At 36.5% G+C, this 22,425-nt stretch overlaps 1 protein-coding gene across 1 annotated transcript in view; it reads left to right on the top strand.

Annotated features, from left to right (window-relative positions):
• LOC106875634 (oxysterol-binding protein 1) overlaps positions 1 to 22,425 on the top strand; it is a 37,755-nt gene that overhangs the window by 9,123 nt on the left and 6,207 nt on the right. Inside the window, exons 3-8 of the mRNA XM_014923863.2 lie at positions 14,054 to 14,147; positions 16,023 to 16,167; positions 17,484 to 17,681; positions 17,829 to 18,074; positions 19,319 to 19,436; positions 21,255 to 21,454. Coding sequence (XP_014779349.1) covers positions 14,054 to 14,147; positions 16,023 to 16,167; positions 17,484 to 17,681; positions 17,829 to 18,074; positions 19,319 to 19,436; positions 21,255 to 21,454 — 1,001 coding nt within the window. The remainder of the gene's footprint in view (positions 1 to 14,053; positions 14,148 to 16,022; positions 16,168 to 17,483; positions 17,682 to 17,828; positions 18,075 to 19,318; positions 19,437 to 21,254; positions 21,455 to 22,425) is intronic.

Genomic DNA, 22,425 nt, shown 5'->3' with positions numbered 1-22,425 from the left:
CAGCAAAACTGCAACACACACATGCACAAACATCCTAGACCTTATGTGGAGTACTACTCCCACATGCAGAACAACACTGCTGCAACAAATACACAGATATCCAAAACCCTCAATAGAACATTCTTCCCACATCTGTGACCTTGTTGGTAATGTTACATTTGCAAGCATCTTGTCCTGAGTGACTGACCTGGTGTTATTCACCAATACACTCAAACTACTGTTTTCTCATTCTGTCCTTTCTACTGTTTCTTTGATGGCCTCTGTTCCTTGGACTTAACTAGTAGTGCATAAGCACCACCATCACCCCCACCTTATGATCCCATCCATCACTCCCTTCTTCAACAATACCGTCCCTCCACCCATCCCTTGTTGCTTCCATCCATCTGGAATTCTTTTCCATTGTCAACTTGGAAGTTCTTTAAAATGAACATTGATGTTGTTGATGTTTACAGTCTTCGGCATAAGTTTCGTGGGTTTGATAAGTGCCAACACACAAAACTATCAGACCTTGAGTCACTCTGTTACTTCTACTAAATGACATATATATATATATATATATATATATATATATATATATATTTTTATTCTTTTACTTGTTTCAGCCATTTGACTGGCCATGCTGCAGCACTAGTTGTTGTTGTTAACGTCTGGCTAATTTTGATCAAGGAGATGCATTATATTATTCAGTGTGTCCCTATCATTATAATATGATAGTGAATTAAGTGAGATTTAACTGGTATTTCATGCAGATCAAGTGACAATGTGGCTGAATGAGCATGTGTGTAAGAAGTCTCGTGGTAGTAGTTTGAGAGAAATTCATTTGTAGAACTCCTCAGTAAAGACACCTTTAACCCTTTAGCATTCAGATTACTCTGTCAAATGTGATGCTTATTTATTCACATTGTTTTGAATTAATCAAAGTTTCAATGATGTGTTTGTATATTTTTAGAATGACATTGTAGGGTAGGTATGATTAGCTCAGTCTAGCTTATTTGAACATAAAGCAGGTAGAATAATTGGGCCAGATATGGTCAGTTTAAAAACTAAATGGTTAATTGTAGGTATGTGGTCACAAAGGAGTGGCTTGCTAAATAAAATTGTTTATTAACTTACCTTCATTGCTATTGTACTGGTTCAAGGTATTGTGGTATTGACTCTGGCTTCTGTTGCTCTCATACTCTGTTAGTTGTTTTTGGCTGTAAGTGATATAAAGTTGCCTTTTCTAGAAGCAGAATGTGACCTGAGGTGACATTCTGCAGATATATTGGTTTCAAATTTAGGAACGAGGCCATCAAGTTTGAGAGAGTGGGGCTGGTTGATTACATTGACCACCGGTGCTCAACTGGTACTTTATCGACCCCGAAAGGATGAAAGGCAAAGTTGATCTCAGTGGAATTTGAACTCAGAACATAAAGACAGATGAAATGTTGTTAAGCATTTTGCCAGGTTGCTGCCTTAATAATAACGATGATGATGGTGGTGGTGGTGGTGGTGGTGGTGATGATGATCTTTTCTACTCTAGGCACAAGGCCTGAAATATTTGGGGAGGGGGCCAGTCTATTAGATCGACCCCAGTATGCAACTGGTACTTAATTTATCGATTTTGAAAGGATGAAAGGCAAAGTCAGTCTCAGTGGAATTTGAACTCAGAACATAAAGACAGATGAAATACTATTAAGCATTTTGCCAGCTTGCTCCCTTAATAATAATAATAATAATCTTTTCTACTATAGGCACAAGGCCCAAAATTTTTTGGGAGGGGGTGGGCAGTCGATGAGATCGACCCCAATTAGCAACTGGTACTTAATTTATCAACCCCAGAAGGATGAAAGGCAAAGTTGACCTTGGCAGAATTTGAACTCAGACCGTAGCAGCAGATGAAATACTGCTTAGCATTTTGTCCAGCCCACTAACAATTCTGCCGTTTGCTGTTTTATTCTGCAGATATGTTGTATGAACAAAGCTATTGAAGAAGCTTGAAATAGTAACCAAATCTCTCCTTATGCTATACTGCTATATGATATGAAGGGAGAACTGTAATATTTTCTGTTCAGGGATGTTCCTAGGCATCCACCCCCATTACCTAAAGAGATACACTCATTATGTATTGAATGTTTCTTCATGTATATACATGTGTATATATATATTTGGTACATGGAAAATGAAAGAAGCCTGTTTACACATGCATGTATATATAATTGTGTGCTTGCATGATAGTTATAAACAAGCATAACTGTCATACAATTGACAGCCCTCATTTGCAATCATCTGTGAAAAGACCTCTGATCATAAGGAAATATTACCGTTTTTGGAAACGCGTGCGAATTGACAACAAGAAGGGCATCCACCCATAAATAATGTACCTGAAAGAATTCCATCATCCCCATGCAAGCATTAAAAAGCAGATGTTAGAACTATTGTAATGGTGGTGATAAATGATGTTTCACAGACTCCTGTTCCGTTTCCGTCTACCAAATTCCACTCACCAAGTATTGGTCAACCCGAGGGCTAAAAGAGACAGCACTTACCCAAGGTTCCACTCGGCAGGATTGAACATGGAAATGTGGTTGTGAAGTAGAATTACTAACTATACAAACCTGTGTGAAGAATGTGTGTATACATATGTTCACACACATACACATGCTTTGAAACACATGTGCATCGGTGCAACTGTGTAGTGAGAAGTTTGCTTCCCAACCACATGGTTCTGGGTTCAGTCTCACTGCATGACAACTTGAGAAAGTGTCTTTTACTATAGCCTCAGACCAACCAAAACCTTGTGAGTGGATTTGGTAGGCAGAAACTGAAAAGAAACCTATTGTATATATACATACATACATATGTGTGTGTGAGTGTACATCTGTGTTTGATATAAACACACCAACACCATTCGACAACTGGTGTTGGCATGTTTACATCCCCAATACTTAGCACCTGGCAAAAGAGAAATAAAGAATAAGTACTGGGCTTTAAGAAAATAAATGGTCTGGGGTCAATTCGTTCATCTAAAATCCTTCAAGTTGGTGTTACAGCATGGTTGCAATCTGATAACTGAATCAAGTAATATAAAAATATGCAATGTATGTGTCATTTTCACATGCTTGTAAGGATCATAAAGGTCTTCTCCTCCACAACATTTAGCCCCTCTTGCAGTCACTTGTCACCTCCTTCATGAGGTTGTGCATCCTTAGTTCATTTGGCACTTTATTATTCAATTATCTTCACTGGCTCAATTTTTCTCTTGTTCATACTACATCTAATTCTCTTAATACACATTTTTGCCTCAACTCATTCGAAGCAAGCTACCTGCAATTCTTTCTCCCAATCTTGACCTATCCTCTGCGTTCATGTCCCTATTTCATTATTATACAATCTCCCACTTCAGGAGTAGAGAGGATTCCTTTGTTGCCAGGAAAGGTAATAACACCCTGAACTTTTCCACCCTGTCTACATGTACTTGGGCTGGGCTGAGCTGGCTCCAACCAACGAGTTCCCTATGTCCTTCACAAATGCTGAATGTTGACAGTCAACCCCAACGTTCCAGCAGACAAAGTAATGCTTCTGCCTGAAACCAAAAATCCAGCTTGCAAATTTGACAAATGTCCCTTTGAAAGAACAAGACATTGAATAGTGTGGATGTCATAGCCATAGCCATAGTCATCATTTGTTGTTGAAGCATAGAGTTCCTGTTCAATTTCTGTGGGAATACAAATTTGCATGTGGTCCCTGATCACATGCATGTACATTTTGGGATAGTATGATCCATAGCAACTCATCTTGCCATTGATTGTCGACCATCACAGAGGATTTGCTGACCAAGTTAACACTGATTTTCAGAGCAGATGTAGCTTAGGTTTGAAGTTGGTGGTACACATGCTAGTTAACCCATAGCTGGGACATAACAAGTGCTATTACTCTGAGTCAGAGTAGACCTGGGAACAGTAGTGGCTAAGAGATGGTTCCACACTCCTCAAAACTCTGGAACTCCCACACCAACACCTCACTATGATATGCAATCAAAAGTCTTGCCCAGGACTTGTATACTTACACTGGCTAAAATGCTTTCAGAACATCCTTGTCCACTACTAATCAGACCACTTTGGCAACAGAAGCTATTAACTATTTCTAGGGAGTCTGTCCTTTGAGTATTTGAAAGGATTTAGTTTATGGGTGCTCTTGACCCATAGAGGCCCTAAGCATTTAAAGGTTTCAGTGCTCCCATATGAATGTAATTCAAAATATAAAAAAGTAATAAACACTAAAATAAGTTTTTACTTTTCAAAATGAAACAAAACAGTAAGAGGGAAAATAATGTTTATTTTTGTATACTTACATTTTATTTATGTTTGAAAAGTTTTCTCCAACTTTTTTTAATTGTAAAGTTTGTGATCAGACCCTCGCTATGACACCATGAACACTTTGAAATTAGATTTCCAATCATATAAACCACTTTGAGTGATATTTTAGCAAGTTTAAAGTGATTTCTTTTGTGCCATAAACCATTTACCATTTTTGTGGTGTGTCCCCCACCACTTCCTTTGATGCCCTAAGCACATGCTTATTTTGCTTAATGGTTAATTCAGCACTGCTTTTACTACAAGCTATTCACATTTATTACTTCAACATATCCTTTTTCTCTTGCGATCTCACTACATCTCTTGTGTGCCAGTATTGTGAAATGGTTACACAATATGTCATTCTTACCTATTTCTTCCCTGCCAATCAAACCTGGCTGCTTCCTAGACAGTACTTGTCCTGAATTCCTTCCTGTTAACTAGGTTTACTTTAGTACTTCTTGATTTGAGTCTTTGCTTTCACATTTGGAATTTCTTCTCTAATTCTTTGACAAATTCAACTATGAGGACCAGGTCATCAGGCAATGGACTTCAGCCCTTCTATTATGACCTTGAGAACTGCAATAAATAAGGAGGTTTGAGAACTGAATCCTGATGGTCACCCGCCTGTATAAGTTTTAGGGAAGGATCTAGTTGATTACTGTACGCATGCCAGATAAGTAAGTGCAGAATTTTCGAGAATCTCAAGTTTATCAACAATTTATTCTACGGCAACATTGACAAACATAGGTAATAAATAGCTCAAGGTATGTGATATCTTGTGAAACTGAGAGGAAAGATGACAAATATCATTTAAAACCGTGTGCATGCATGAGCCTTGCTGTGATTGGCTGCACACATTCATTCATCATCATCACCATCATCATCATCATTGTTTAACGTCCGCTTTCCATGGGTTGGATGGTTTGACTGAAGTCTGGCAAGCCAGTGGGCTACACCAGGCTCCAATCTGATCTGGCAATGTTTCTACAGCTGGATGCCCTTCCTAGCACCAACCACTCCAAGAATATAGTGGGTACTTTTTACGTGCCACCAGCACAGGAGCTATTCAGGAGGCACTGACACCAACCACATTTAGATGGTACTTTTTACATGCCACCAGCATGGGAGCCAGCCAGGTGGCACTGGCATCAACCATGTTCAGATGGTGCTTTTTACATGTTGTTGGCACGGAACCCAGTCAGCGGCACTGGCATCAACCACATTCAGATGGTATTTTTTATATGCCACCAGCAAGAGAGCCAGTTGGGGGCACTGACATCGACCACGTTCAGATGGTGCTTTTTTACATGCCACTAGCATGGAAGCCAGTCAGGGGGCACTGGCATCAACCACATTTGGATGGTTCTTTTTACATGCCACCAGCACGGGAGCCAGCCGGGGGCACTGGCATTGACCACATTCAGATGGTGCTTTTTACATGTGCGCAGCTGATTTGCTACTGCTGTTGCTATGTATGCACCTACCAGCTAAGCATGCACAAGCGGTTAGGTTTAAGTTGCATACTTAAGATGGAGATTGCTGTACATTGCCTCCCAGTGCTCAACTGGTACTTACTTTATTGGCCCTGAATGAATGAAAAACAAAGTTGATCTCAGTGGAATTCAAACTCAGAATTAAAAGAACCAGGAGAAATTTTGTCCAGTGCAGTAATGATTCTACCAGCTCACCTTCTTCCACCCATTTGGAAGCATCCTTGTTTCTAATGGAGGCATGTTATTTATGTATCTCAGGTCCAGGAGAGACTACTATTCCTGTTAATGGTGTTATTTTCTAGCTTGCAAAATATGTAGCCATGCACAACTTTCTGCTGTTATGATGATTACTTCTTTAATTTTCTGTTCAAGTTGGTCAGTCAAGTCATCCTTTTGGTTCACATGGAATAGCTATACACTGAGAGCACCTATTCAGGAGTTTTTCACCTGATATCATGACATTATTACCTTCACTTTTATGTACATATATATGGTATAACTTATTTCTCCCTGTACTGTTCAGTATATGTTTTCTGAGTGATATGATGCAATATCCAATGGGCTTTCTGTATTAACCTTGTGCCACTGCTTCCATTAAACAGATCTTGAAAGCATATTTCAATGATGTGACTGTATATTTTTAGAATGATACTGTAAGGTAGGTGTGAAAGGTCTGATCTAGCAAGTTTGAATATAAAACAGGTGGAATGTTTGGGTCAAATTTGGCTGGTTTAAATGCTAAAAGGTTAAGTATACTAGGGGAATGGCAGTTTTTTTTTTGTTTTTTTTTTTTGCCCCACCAACATTTCTTGTTTTTAGGGACAAGTGTTGCTCATGTTACTGCACTCAATCTGGTACATTTTTTTCCCTCGCTCTCTCTATCCCCTTTCTGCAACAGAATACCAAAAGCTACTCTGTGAAACATCAACTTCCTTTTCTGGAAGATGACATGTAGGAGAGACCAAATCACAGATATTGTGTTGTATAACCAGCTGGAGACAGTGTTTCCTGGGGCTATACAACAGTAATATTCGTCTCAAACAGGACTGCCACATTATGTTGGCAAATAATCTTTACTTAAAAGTACTGTTACTGAATGTCTCTTGTTGAAAGATTTACAAATAATAATATTTCTTTTTTTTTTTTTTTTTTTTTTTTTTTTTTTTTTTTCCAATTTTTTAATAACAAATGATAAGAGAGTCTCTGATGATATCAAAGAGATCTTTGCAAAGTACTCACTCCATGTTCATTTAACTGTACTGCATCACAGTTAAGCTGCTTATTCACATTTTATATTCTTCCATTCTAGAATGACTTTAAACAATCCTGGGGGAAAACATCAATAACCTTGATAGTATGGCTTTTGATGCTACAATGTACAATTCTTTTCTCCAAAATTTTGGGGGAGGGGGCCAGTTTATTAGATCGACACCAGTACGCAACTGGTACTTAATTTATCAACCCGGAAAAGATGAAAGGCAAAGTCGTCCTCGGTGGAATTTGAACTCAGAATGTAAAGACAGACGAAATACCGCTAAGCATTTCGCTCGGTGTGCTAATGTTTCTTATTTCTCATTTCTTTATTACCCACAAGGGGCTAAACAGAGAAGGGACAAACAAGGCGTGCTAATGTTTCTGCCAATTCACCACCTTCTACAATGTACAATTGGTGCATATAATGCAAACTAACTTAATGTTGATAAAGGTGATGAGCTGGCAGAATCATTAGCACACTGGGCAAAATGCCTACTGGCATTTCATCAATCTTCATGTTCTGAGGTCAGTTTTGCCTTTCGTCCTTTCAGGGTCAATAAAACAAGTATCAGTTGAACACTGGGGTTGATTTAATCGACTTACTCCCACCCCCGAAATTGCTGGCCTTGTGTTAAAATTTGAAATCAATATTGATAATCCATTGTTTTTTTATTATTTTTGATAATGACAAAGCTTCTAATTTATCCCTCAAAGTTCATATTTCAGGGAATTTTGTTTGTAACTCATCTGCAGCTAGGATAATCTCTCATAAAGTCATCGCTGATGGGTGACCTATTCATACTATTCAGCTGCCCAATCTTTTCTTAAGTGTCTTGTACTTTTATTTTCTTTAAAAGAAGTAGGCCGTTTTGGTTGCATGTTATCATTTCAATTAATTTCTGTTCCTCTCATCTCTTGACAAATGGCTGTTACAATATACTATAGATGAGCATTTAACGTCCCAAAAGTCGGGAGGAGTTTCAGTTTGTGCTTGTTGTTCTTCAGTAATGTAATCAATCACAGACAACATTAAACCAGCAGTCTTTCCGAAGACGCCTGTCATAATCATTCTTTCATGTTATGGTGTATTTTATATGTAAGGAAAGAAGTTCTTGAATAAACACAATATATGGTTTTTATGTGCTACTATTGTGTTTATTTAATAATATTTATCTCTCACCAGATGGAGTACTATTTCTTGATTTTACCATCACAGAAAAGTACACTGTGTGTGTGTGTGTGTGTGTGTGTGTGTGTGTAAGCATGCATGTATTGTCATAAGAATTAATAATCATTCGAGGGAACATGAGATAATTGGTTTTTGGAAGAGTGGATCTCAAAGCATTTAGAGTTATAAATAATATGTAAATATTGGGTTGAAAAATCTTCTTTGATAGATAGCAAAAGGCTGCCCCTGAGACAAGTAGTCTTTAACTTTTACACCATTTTTATATATATATATATATATATTTGATAAAGATGGCTTATTTGCAATTTACAACCAAAAGGCAGAACTATATATGTGACTAAAGTGACTGGGGTACTAGTTCGCACCAACATTGCTAGAAATAAGAGTGTCAAATCAACTCTTAGTCACGATAAAGCACTTATCTTATGACCGATAAGGGTGGTTTGTGTGTGCGTATGCGTGTGCAATGTGGTTTCTTTTTTTCCCTGTCTACTATACTACACTCACCAGCACTCTGAAGATACCAGGGCTGTGTTTGTAAATTTCGAATGAGGTATCACTGTTGCCTAGGGTCCACTTTTGGGTCTCCTCTTCTTCAGAAACATCTCAGTCTCTCTAAGTTTGAGAGTCAAAAGATCACATAGGTTCTTGAGGTCAGATGAGAGCAACACGTCTGCGAGTTGCTGCAGTGGGACATCTTGATGGGGGATCTGAGTAGACATACAATAGAGAGAGAGAGAGAGAGAGAGAGATGGTGTGTATGGATAGGCACACACATAGCTGTACAATTAAACTTTCACTATGTAACCACATAGTTCAGGGATCATTGTCCCTGCATAGTACTAGGGGTTTTGTCTTCTGCACTCGTGAATTAAATTGAACCAATGGCCTTATCATGATCCCAACAATCCAACCACTGCCCCCTGTGCCTTGATACATGTTGTATATATGTGTGTGAAAACGTGTATATATTTATGCGTGTGTGTGTGTTTTTAATTTTTTCTCATCTTCACATGTGCTCTCTGATGGTAAACAAAAGGCTGATTCAAACACCATTTGTTTCCAGTTCTCCACATAAACACATCCAGGCCAGTTTTTTTTTTTTTTTTTTTTTTTTTTTTTGTGCCAGAAAGTGGTGGTGGTGGTGGTGGTTATCACCTTAATTGGAGATGGGTGAAGGTTGGTGTCAGAGAGGGCATCAGGCCATAGAAAACTCTGACCTGTCCAGGGAACAGTTGGCATTAAAATAACATGTGCAAACATTCACGTATACACACACACACACACACACACACACACACACACATATATATACCCACAGGTGTGTGTGTATTCTTTTATTCTTTTACTAGTATCAGTCACTGAACTGCAGCATGTTAAGGCACCACCCTCAAGAGTTTAATCCATTGTATCAACCCATTAATACTTATGTCAGTGTTCGTATTTATGTTATCAACCAATAATTTATGGAGCCTATCAAGACACAGATGTAAACTCTTTAGAAAACAAAAAACATAGCCATGGACATGCATGTATGTGTGCACATACACACACACATATATGTGCATGCATGCATATGTGTATTTTTCACCTACCAAACTCCACTCAAAAGTTATCGTCTAATCCATAACTATAGTATAGGGTTTCCCAATTTGTCTGACATTGAAGTCAGACTTGCGACCATGTAGTTGTAAAATGAACTTCTTTAATCTACACATGTACAACTTTCATATGCACCATTTTTCTCTGCATGGCCAGGCAAATATTGCCGTATTTTGCACAATGTTTTTTGTAAGTTTTAAGATTTATTATCAATAATGGCTGCTTATGTATGATATTGTTTATGGTTTTGCCTCATTGGACTAATTTTGCTGTTCAGTGTTATGGCACTCAAAGAATCTCTCTCTGTAAAGTCATCCAACCAATTAGTTTGTGACATTGGCTGTTTGCCAGTCTAATGCAACAGGGCTAATTTTGACTGCTACTTAGTTTACTATAGCTTGCATACATATATATATATATATATATATATATATATATATATATATATATATATATATATGTATATGTATGTATATGTATGTATATATATATATATAAGGTTTGCAAGCAGAAGTCACAGCATTATATATAATTATATAAAATGATATATATATATATATATATATGTATTTATATATACACTCATACATATATAATTTTGTGACTTATGCTATGTAAACCATTATTTTCACCCTCCCTTTCAATACACATTTCTTTTCCATTCATTCTTTTTAAATATATACACACACACACACACACACTTCGAAAGTGGTTAATAATATAATATTGCACATTGTTTTAGGATTATTTGCTTTATAGACAATTTTTTGTTTGTTTTGTTTTTGGGGGGGTTTTTTCTCTACTCAGGCACAAAAATAGCTCTTAAAGAAATAACATTGTTGTGAGAATGTAGTTAGACCAGTTTGTTATTTCTAAATACCTAATCTGCCCACCTTCAAAAACCAAATCAGGAAAAAAAATTATCAAAACAATGTATTTAATATCTTTTATTTGGGTAGGTTTTTGTTGTCATATATATATATATATATATATATATATATATATATATGTGTGTGTGTGTATATATATTCATTGTTTTAGTCGTCTCTCACCAGCCTATGCCATTCTTCACTCCTCATATTTTACTATTCTTGGGACATAGAAGTGGAACCTGTTTTGTCAGTCAGACAGATTGAGGCAAACAGTATTGTTGTGTTTTGCCCAGTAGCTGCAATAAAGTTTGAGCTGTTGGCTGTTATAGTTAGTGAGTATTCCAGCACCTTAAATTAACAGCCTTTATGATTATTTGTTTTGTTGTGTGCTCCAGTTCACTGAGCTGTCAAAAATGCATTGTACCTGTTTTTCAAACGGCCATCCTTGTCACATTCTGTGCCACGCTGAATTTCTCTGAGAACTACGTCAGTAGGCTGTTCCATTGATTGAATCAACTGGAACACTTGTCATCATAACTGTTGGAGTGTCAATTGTGTGTATAGTTTCAGTATAGTTTCTATTGAATTCCATTCAAACAGTTTTAGCTAACTCAAGGGTTTCGTAGAAGGCACTTTTGTCTTTTACTTGTTTCACTCATTGGAATGTGGCCATGCTGGGACACATCCTTGAAGTAATTAGTTGAACAAATTGACCCCAGTATTTATTTATTTTTATTGTAATCACTATTTATTTTATTGGTCTCTGTTGCTGAACTGCTAAAGTACAAGGTTGAAAACAAGCCAACACCAGCTGTCAAGCTGTGGCCAGACAAATATAAAGACACACATGTATACACTCACACACAGACACACACACATACTCAGATACATGTGGTAGTATATTTCAATCGAAATTTGATAACAAGATGCTTAAAGTGATCTAAATTAAAATCTTCCATCAAAATTGTGTTAATTTATGCTTCAAACGCCAGCTTAGTAATGACATTTTACCAAATTCTTCATTATTTTCAACGTCAATTGAAACAAAGGTAATGTATTTTAACAGGGGTATGGTAACACAAGAGTTAAGATTTCTTCAACTCAGTGACTAACATAGTTTTCACCATCTAATCTCAACATTTATGGCTATCCTATTTCCAGTGTCTTATGAAGTTTTTGGAACATTTTTTGGATCATTAGTTCATCTCCAAACAAACAGATATTGCTGGTTTTCACTATTATTCAGTCATGTTTTGTAGTTTGATCATGTGGGAGATCATATTCATTCCACAACCCACTTAGGTTTTTTTAGGAAGGTTCATATGCTTTATGATAATACATTTAGGTACTATAGTCCCCTTGAAGTTCAAGTGATTTCATTATACATAGCCTCATCATCATCATCATATGACCATTTTTTTTGTGTGTTTGTATGGGTCAGACAAAATTTGAGACAAGTTTTCTACAACCAGATGCCCATCCTGTCACAAGATAGGATGGGCATCTGGTTTCCAAGCAAGATGATATTTCACCATGGTTAGACATGTTCATGCAGGATATTAGAAATGAACATTGTAGGTTTAGTGTGAGAAGCTGGATGTGGCTGGTTTAAATTCTAAAGGTTTAATCTATTATTCCCCACCCCAAAATTTTGTGTTCCTGTTCTAGAAAATATTGATAGTGGTAGTAGTTGATGCTGTTGGCAGATTGGTAGACAATGTCTTCCTCTATTTAATTATACATCTTTACATTCTTGGTTGAAAAAACACAGAAGTTGGTTTTGAATTTTCACCCTATTAGGGAGTTGATATAATAAATCCCAGTCTAGTATGGAATGAATTTGGCAGCACACTCCTCACATATTGTTCCATTGTGTGGTACTCTGGACAAAAGTGTCTTCTGCCATAATTCTGGGCCAACTAATGCCTTGAGAGTGAATTCAATTGACAGAAACTGTACAAAGCCCATCGTGTGTGTGTGTGTGTGTGTGTATGTATGTAATTGTTTACATTCTGCACTTCACTGAAAATTACTGAGCCATAAGCAATGGTGTTTGTTGAGTTACACTTTCAACAAATCTTCTGATATACTTGGTCTTTCAAAGATAAATGGAATGAAAACTTCTTCACTTATAAAACAGGTAAAAGTTTGTGACAGGAAGGGCTTCCACATATAAAAACATTACTTCAATAACACGTATTAATCTAACCCATGCTAGTGTGGAAAATCTGACATAAAACAGTTTTACTTTGGCCTGAAGTGAGAGACAGCTGTCCACTGTCTGGTGACTTCACTCTTTGGTTAAGCTCTTATCAACTTCTTAAGAGAAGAGAATGAAGTTGGAGGGCAAGAATGGGAATATGGCCCATATAAATGGTTCTACTTCCAGTGTGTGTGTGTATATATATGTGTGTGTGTATGTATATATATATATATATATATATATATAAAGGAGACCACTAGGTGGACTGTTAATGTGCTAGAAGAAGATCACATGTAATATGTCTACTAAGACCGAATTGTTCTCAAAGAAAATTTAGCGAAGCAACAAAACGTATATAGTTATATATTAGTTGCAGAACGCACAAAGTATTTACCTTTAGAAGTTAAGGTAATCAGGGACTTATGGAGTACCCTTATTCATTCAAGATGATTGTATCCATATTTGAGACCCTTTGTTCCATTCCTGTGGCACACTTGTTTTTCATGTCTTTTTTCTCTTTTGCATATAATTGATTTTAATGTATTCCCAGCTATTGTCTTTGCAGCAAATAAATTACTATTGTTGTTAGAACTGGCAGAATCATTAGCATGCTGGATAAAATGCTTAACGGTATTTCACCTATTGTTACATTCTGAGTTCAAATTCTACCACTATAGACTTTGCCTTTCATCCTTTCTGGGTCAATAATTAAATACCAGCAGGGGTCAACATAATCAACTTATCCCCTCTCCCAAAATGGCTGCCCTTGTGACAAAATTTGAAACCATTATAATTATTATTATTATTATTATTAAGGTGGCAAACTGTCAGAATTGTTAGCATGCCGGGTAAAATGCTCAGCAGCATTTTGTCCATCTTTTGTTCTGAGCTCAAATTCCACCAAGGTCAACTTTATCTTTCATCCTTTCAGGATCTATTTAATAAGTACATTGAACACTTGGGTTAATGTAATTGACTCAAACCCACCTACCTTTAAAATTATTGGTTTTGTGCCAAAATTTGAAACCATGATTATCATTATTATTATTATTATTATTATTATTATATTTGTAATTTTTTTTTTTTTTCATATCTGTTATTAGTTCCCCAGTCATCTGATGAAGATGAATTCTTTGAAGCAGTTGAACATCAAGTTGAAGAATTCAGTGTGGCGCTTCCATATGACAAAACTCATAGGTTTGTAACCAGATTTCTCTCTCTCTACTATTCTTTTCACCACCACCACCACAACCATCACTACGATTTTATGTACACAATACTGAAGACATGCTTTTTCTAGAATGACACAAACGAATGTGTTACCGGAAGTTTACATTAGCAATGTTTAGCAAACAAAATTGGATTTTTGAATATGAAGAGGGTTTAAAAGTGATATATTTATTGTTAACAATATTGTTATTGTTGTTGTTGTTGTTGTTGTTGTTATCACCATTTAGTAGTTGTCAGAAACAGTAATGTAGTGGAGTAAATGCCTCCTAGTAGTATTATGTTTCTTGTCAGTTGAAATCATGCTGGGGTTGGCTTCTGGGAGTTGTTTAAATTGACTTACACCACTCCTCAAAATTTGTGGCCTGCTGCCAAACTTGGAACTCATTATTTTTAGTAATCGTAATACTTGTACAAGATGTTGTAGGTGCTTGTGGTATTATTGTTGTTGTTGTTGTTAGTGGTGGTGATAATAATGATGGTGTTTATAATATTAGTAATAACAGTTGTTTCACAAGACGCTGTAAAGAAATAAATTTATTGAAAAAAAAAAAAAAAATTTCAATTAGTGGCAGTTCTGCCTGCAAATATGTGCAACATTATTGAAACATCTCTTATGAAGAAGCCTCTATGTGGTTGCTTGATTTTCTAAATATAGCAGCTAAAATCCTACCCCACCTCTCTCATCCTCAGACACATTCGACAATGTAATTCTCACTGTACAAAAACCCAGAAGATTGATCATGATTGCAACAGCTTTGATTTTAAGTGTTGCTTGATGGAGATTGACCTGGGTCTGAATGACAAAATCACTGGTAAAGGAGTATTAATTAATTGGAGAGACTTGGTAACTACTTAACCCATATATACCCCTGGTTGAGTTTTCGCAACACAAAACCTGCTCCTACTTGTTTGGACACGAACTCACCGAGAAGCATCTGACTGAGCATACGAAATGTTCATTAGGTAGTCAACACCTGTAGCTAACAGTTTTGCACACTGTCCTTCTTTTCCACATTGTGAAAGCATACTATAACATTTAATCTAAATAGTCAAATTTTAGGACTTCATTTTTTTTTATGAGCATACATGTGTTAATAAAATCATATTCCCAGTGTCTAAAAACCGCAGTAAATAGAAACTAGGTACTCCTTTCTCATTGAATAACTTGCAAGAGTACCAACTATTTACATGTGTGCTAACAGCTAAATTTGCAGACATGCTTAACTCATGTTACATGGAGGAGAAACAGCGAGAATTTCTTAAAGCTGAATAAATGCACATGATGGCAGTGTTTGGCCTATGCATGTGTGTGGGGATCTCAAACATAAGATTGACTATCTATGTGCATTTGCCTGGCTACCTACAGAGTGGCATACAACACGAAGAAAAACATTATAACCAGTGAAATATAACTGAATCTGATAGTCTGGTTGTATCAGTGTCATATAATTATATTTTGTACCATCATATATTATACTTGATACCATGATATTCCTAATACTGCAATATATTATGGTATTGCTAATATAGCTATTAAACTTTCTTAGCTATAAATTAGTCACAGATCTTTTCAAAGTTTGTTGGTATAATTCAGTGCCCTGCAACCTTTTTTCACTTATGGCACACTTATATTCCATTCAATTTTCTGCAGCACACTTGAACTAAAGATATAACTAAAAGTATAGGGAAAAAAAATTATATTCAAGTTACACTGCGGCACACCTAGCATTGTCTCATGGCACACCAGTGTTCCATGGCATACTGGTTGTGGAGCACTGGTATAGAGCATGGGGTAAGATATATTAAAACCTTTCTATTTATTATCATATCTGTTGTTTCCAGGAGAACTGGCAGTGGTGTTAGCATTGACAGTTTGGATCAAGTCCTTGAGCCACAAAGTTCATCAGAATCAGATGGGGAAGATAATACCAAAGAGGCTAGAGTTGTTTGTGCTAAATCAGAATCTTCACCTAAGAGGACAACTTCAGTAAGTATTGACCGTTTTTCTGATATTTTCTGCAGAATATTAGTCCAAGTTAGAAAGATTCTACAAGAACTGTAAACATCTTTCTTTGCTACATTTATGTCTGTTGGAAGGTTATAAAAATTGGTATCATTAAAAAAATGCATTGTGTAACATGCATTTGTGTCAGTGCCAATAAGATGCACTTGTGCTGGTGTCTCATAAAATGCACTCGTGCTGGTTCCACATAAAGTGCACTTGTACTGATGGCATATAAAGTGCATTTGTGCCAGTGCAACATAAGATGCACTCATATTGGTGACCTGTAAAATGCACTTGTGCTGGTGTCACATAAAAGCACCCATGCCAGTAGCATGTAAAAAAGTACCCAGTACTTTCTGTAAAATGATTGGCATTGGGAAGGGCATCCAGCTATAGAAACCATGCCAAAACAGACAATTGGAGTCTGGTCAGCTCTTGTCAAACCATCCGGCTCATGCCAGCGTAGAAAACAGATATTAAACCATAATGATCTTAAATCTGCTTTTTAATATTTATATTTGATTTTTTTAAATCTCAGAGTTTAAAATGTGCAGGTTCGTCCTCCTTATCCCCACTACCACCACCACCACCACCACCACCACTGGGTAACATAAATCATTTGCTCCTCATTCCTTGTCAAATTAATCAATTAGTGCAAGGAAGTGTTATCATCAAAGACTTGTCTTTGATGATAACAGTCAATACTGACTGATTGGAAAGGATTACGTAAATGGAGGATTACAGATTTCTAAAAAAGACTTATCATGATCACTGAGGATACTTAAAATATGAAATAAACTTTTGAGAGTTTTATTTATGCATGTGTGTATTTGGTGAGATATACAGTGAATTGCTGTACTCAGAAAGACCTTCCTACCACAAAAGATTTGATGGCCTAAACCCAAGGCACCATGTAAAAAGCATTGATGTGGTTGTTGGTGCCACGTAAAAAGCACCCAGTTCTCTCTGTAAAGTGGTTGGCATTAGGAAGGGCATCCAGCCATAAAAACCAAGTCAAAACAGACTATGGAACCTGGTGCGGTCTCTGGCCTTGCCAGTTCCTGTCAAGCCATCCAACCCATGCTACCAAAGAAAACCCGATGTTAGGTGTTGTTGATAATGATGATGATTTCTGTAAACTTTTATAGAGTTCATGAAAGAATGTTGTGATGATGATTATATATTGTAGTAATCAACCTTGTAGCTATATATTTCTCTCTGTCTCTCTCTTTCTCTCTCTCTTTCTCTCTCTCTCTCTCTCTCTCTCTCTCTCTCAATCTGTACATCTTGTCTTACAGAAAGATGGTGCTAAATGTTCACACCGAAGAAATGCCAGTCAAGACAAAAACAGGCAAAGCTCTATCAGTGAAAGTAGTATAGGACAACGCCCAAGGGTTCGTCGGAAAGCTATATTGGAACGACCAAACTATAGTCTGAATTTATGGAGCATTATGAAAAATTGTATTGGCAAAGAGCTTTCTAAAATCCCCATGCCTGTAAGTTGTGTTACCACTGTTTCATATCTTCTGTTTTCTCTGACACGTTCTTTTTATTTGTTACTATACCTAAAAAAAAAGACCAAAAACAAAAATATAGAGCCTGTTTGATTGTAATTATGTTTAATTTGTATTTTCTCTTGGCAGGTTAATTTTAATGAGCCGCTTTCAATGTTACAACGACTTACTGAAGACTTTGAATATTCTGAGTGCCTTGACCAGGCAGCACGCTGTGAATTATCTGCTGAACAGATGGCATATGTGGCCGCTTTTACCATCTCTTCTTATTCCACTACTACCAACCGTACCAGCAAGCCTTTCAACCCATTGCTTGGAGAGACTTATGAGTGTGATCGCACTGATGATTATGGATGGAGAGCACTTGCAGAGCAGGTTGTATTTATATTTATTTATTTATATATATATATATACACACACGCACATATATGTACTCACACATGCATGTATTTTTTTTTTTGGAGTGGCGGGATTATATGTTATGGGGATAATGATAATAATAATAATAGAACACTCCTCCCTCACAAGTGGTATGTGCTAGACATTACAAATACTGTGATGTCAAGAAGTCAGTCATGGACAGTTGTATTATACTCGTCTAATTAACTATACAACTATACTGGAGTGCACATATAACAGTCCAACATTGGATTACAACATTATCTCAACTATTTTTTGAAGTTTTTGTTCATTTTCCCTTTTCAATGTCGTGTAACTGCCACATAAAAATCACCCCTCAAACGTTTGGAAGACCTATAAGGCCAAGTGAATTGAAGCTATAGCTGATGCCAGTGCCGGCTGACTGGCACCTGTGCCAGTGGCACATAAAAAGCACCATTTGAGTGCATGGCCAATGTCAGTATCATGTCAATGGCACCCATGCCAGTGGCATATAAAATGCACTCACTACACTCTTGGAGTGATTGGCATTAGGAAGGGCAATCGTGCTGAAACCTTCTGGTATTTGTTCTGCACCCACAAGATCAACTTTGCTATTTATTATCCTTTTGGAATTCGGTAAAATAAAGCACCATTCTGCAATAATGCATTGCTGGAATTGTTAGAAGATTAGAAACAAATACCATAAGGTACTTGCTGAAGCCAGTGCTCTGTCTCCTTGGTTGGTAAACTTTATCCATTAACCAGTTTAGCATCACTACCTGGGCTTTGGGTACACGCATTTGGGCCAGGTCTTTGGTTTAAGGATAAGTTCTTCCCTTCACTTTACCAGTCTTGAAGACCCTAAAAAAGAACAAAGTATCATGAGTGTTACACTGTCCCTTTCCTATGACTAAGCAGTAAAAATATAAAAAACTACAAACCCAATTTGTTACTCAGGTCTCTGTCTTACTGTAACTGTCTTGTAATAAAAATTGCATCCGTTGTTCCTCTTTCTGTTGTAAATACAAACTGTGTTTCATCTATCTTTGCTTTCTTTTTATTCTCTTTAACAGCCTTTCTAATACTTTCATTCCATGAACCGATAACATAACTATTCTATTGCAGCCGAAGTGTCAGGAAAAAGGGGAGGGAGGAAGGGGCATTTTACTACATTATCGTTGACTAACAGTTGTTTCTTAAGAGATTAGCAGTAACACTGATGTTTTTTTTTTATTTAGGTAAGTCACCATCCTCCAATGTGTGCTCAGTATACAGAAGGAAGGGGTTGGCGCTTGTGGCAGGAGTTCACAATGATGAGCAAATTCCGTGGCAAATATCTTCAGATTATACCCATGGGTAAGTCTTTTTTCCAAAACCTTATATATCTGGTATATTTCATTGTTGTTGATAGGCTGCTTCCACTTTGAAGTAGCCATTTTCTAATCTTAGACTAATGCAAGTATAGTGTAGTCAGGGAGAAGACCTGTTTTAATTATATGAACATTATCTATTGCTACATTAATACAAAAATTGTTCATGCAATACAAGAAGAGGAATATTCAGATGAAATGACATCAATTGCAAGTTCAGATAATCTTTTTCAGAAATTCAACATTCGGGCTAATTTTTACATATAAATGCATATTCTTGTTGCTGAGATGTTATGGTGTGTTGCATAAGGTTAAATATGTAGGTGTGAAAACAGCTGTGTGTCAAGAGTGAAACCTACCAAGGATCAGATCACTCTAAAGTTTACACGCTCAAATGAGCTGCATTTGTAGGCAGAAGGTTCTAGTCATGCAACCGGATTATCACGTGAACAACTGCCATTGGTTGGACTGAAATTGGGTTCGCTCACATGATCAACTTGTGATTACTATGTGGCAAAACATTGGGGTCAGATCCAACTGTTATACAAGTTTCAAACACTGTTAAGGGGAATGGGGTAGCAGTTAGTGCTAATCCTTGGAAGGAACATAACTGTACATTATTTACATTTGACAGATATTTGTCCTCATCTTGTTTGTTGTTAACGCGTTTTGGCTGATATACCCTCCAGCTTTCATCAGGTGTCTTGGAGGAAATTTCGAACATGGGTTCTCATTCCTAAGGTATTTTTCGATGTTGTTGCTGTTGTTGTTATTATTATTATTATTATTATTCCTGGCAGTGACCTGAATAATAATAATATTAATAATATCGAAAAATACTTTAGAAATTAGAACCCAAGTTCGAAATTTCCCCAAGACACCTGATGAAGGCTGGGGAGGTATATCAGCCGAAATGTTGTGTTAACAACAAACAGATGAGGACAAATATCTGTCACATGTATATGATGTAAATAATTCCTCATCTCTTAAATATAGAACTGTATAAACATAACTGTGTAATCAATTAGTTAATTAAAAAAACAAAAATTCTCATAGTAGAGAACTGATGAATAAAATATCTTTAGTCTCAATACCATTGCTGTTAACCATTTACAGACTTTTAATTGTAATGAAATATACAGCCCAAGTATGTGTTTTTGGTTAATTCTGAAAAGGATAATGAATTTTTGAGAGATTTAACCAACTTTTATATTAGTTTAATTGGTAGATTAAGCCAATTTGTAAAACAGTAATTTTCTTACATAAAATTATGATGTTATAATTTTAATTTGAATATGAACACTTTAAAACTGATTGATCTTGAATCTTGAAATCAGAGGTGGTCGTCTCCGATGGGTTGGTATCATAAATGTTAAAAATTGTTTTAGAAAAATCCCTGCTATAAATATAAAAACATAGAAAGTGTCTTTAACCCTTAAGCATTCAGATTACTCTGTCAAGTGTAATTTTTATTTAGTCACATTGTTCTGAATTAATCATGCATTATCTCACAGCTTTAAAATGTCAATGATGTGTTTGTTTATTTTTAGGATGACATTATAGGGTAGTTGTTAGAGGCCAGATCTGTCCAGTTTGACTCTAAAACAGGCAGACTATTTGGGTCAGATATGGCCTGTTTAAATGCTAAAGGATTAAGAGTTAACTGTAGTTGTATCTGGAGAAATGATAGTGGGGCAGGTGGGTGAGTTCTAGAGTGTACAAATGATTGTCCTTTATAATAATAAATGATAATAATTAAATGCCATGAAGTCATTTATAAAAGTTGTAAATTTTCTCATTACAGGTATCAGCCATCTTGAGTTCACTAAGACTGGTGACCACTACACATGGCGAAAGGTAACCACAACAGTACATAATATCATTGTTGGTCGTCTGTGGGTAGACAACCATGGAGAAATGGACATCACCAATCATACCACTGGTGATAAGTGTCACTTGAAATATTCAGCCTATAGTTACTTTAGCAGGGAGACACCACGCAAGGTATTTAGCCTTATTACTATGTAATGTAAATGGTTCATCATCATCATCATTATCATCATTTTACATCCGCTTGTCACATTGCTGGCATGAGTTGGTCAAAAACTATTATATTTTCTTTTATCTATGTATTTGCTAGTTATTGTCAAAAATCTATTATTATTAAGGTATTGAGCTGGCAGAGTTGTTAGCACAGTAGACAGACAAAATGTTTCAAGGCATTTCATCTGTCTTTACATTCTGAGATCAGATTCTGCCATGGCCAGCTTTGCCTTTCTTCCTTTTGGGGGTCATTGTATTCAAGTAGCCCTTCCCCCAACATTTCAGCCTTTGTGCCTACAGTAGAAAGGATTGTTGTTGTTTCTGCAGCAGCAGCAACAGCAAGCTGGCAGAATCATTAGCACACCAGACAAAATACTTAGTAGCATTTCATTCATTTTTGCATTCTGAGTTCCGTTCTGCCAATCTCAACTTTGCCTTTTATCCTTTCGAGGTTAATCAATAAGCACCAGTCAAATAATAGGATCGACGTAATTGACTTACCCCATCCCCTCAAAACTGCTGGCTTTGTGCTTAAATCAGAGACCATTATTACTATTATTATTATTATTATTATTATTATTATTAAGGCGGCGAAATGACAGAATCGTTAGCACACTGGACGAAATGCTTTGTAGTATTTCGCTTGTCACTACGTTGTGAGTTCAAATTCTTCCAAGGTCGACTTTGCCTTTCATCCTTTCGGGGTCAATGAAATAAGTACCAGTGAAACACTGGGGTTGATGTGATCAACTAGTCCTTATCCCCAAATTTCGGGTCTTGTGCCTTAAGTAGAAAGGATTATTATTTGTATCACAATATGAGTCATTGGATTGTTGAACCAAATGCTTTTGCAGTTTTTCTTCCAGCTCTTTACATTCTGAATTGAAACCCTATTAATGTCAACTTAACTAGTCGTCTTTTGGAAGGGATGG

This window comes from Octopus bimaculoides, chromosome 16, assembly GCF_001194135.2.
Source record: "Octopus bimaculoides isolate UCB-OBI-ISO-001 chromosome 16, ASM119413v2, whole genome shotgun sequence".
NCBI lineage: Eukaryota > Metazoa > Mollusca > Cephalopoda > Octopoda > Octopodidae > Octopus > Octopus bimaculoides.
The sequence above is the reverse complement of the archived record's forward strand: the minus strand, read 5'-3'. Positions and strand labels throughout refer to the sequence as shown.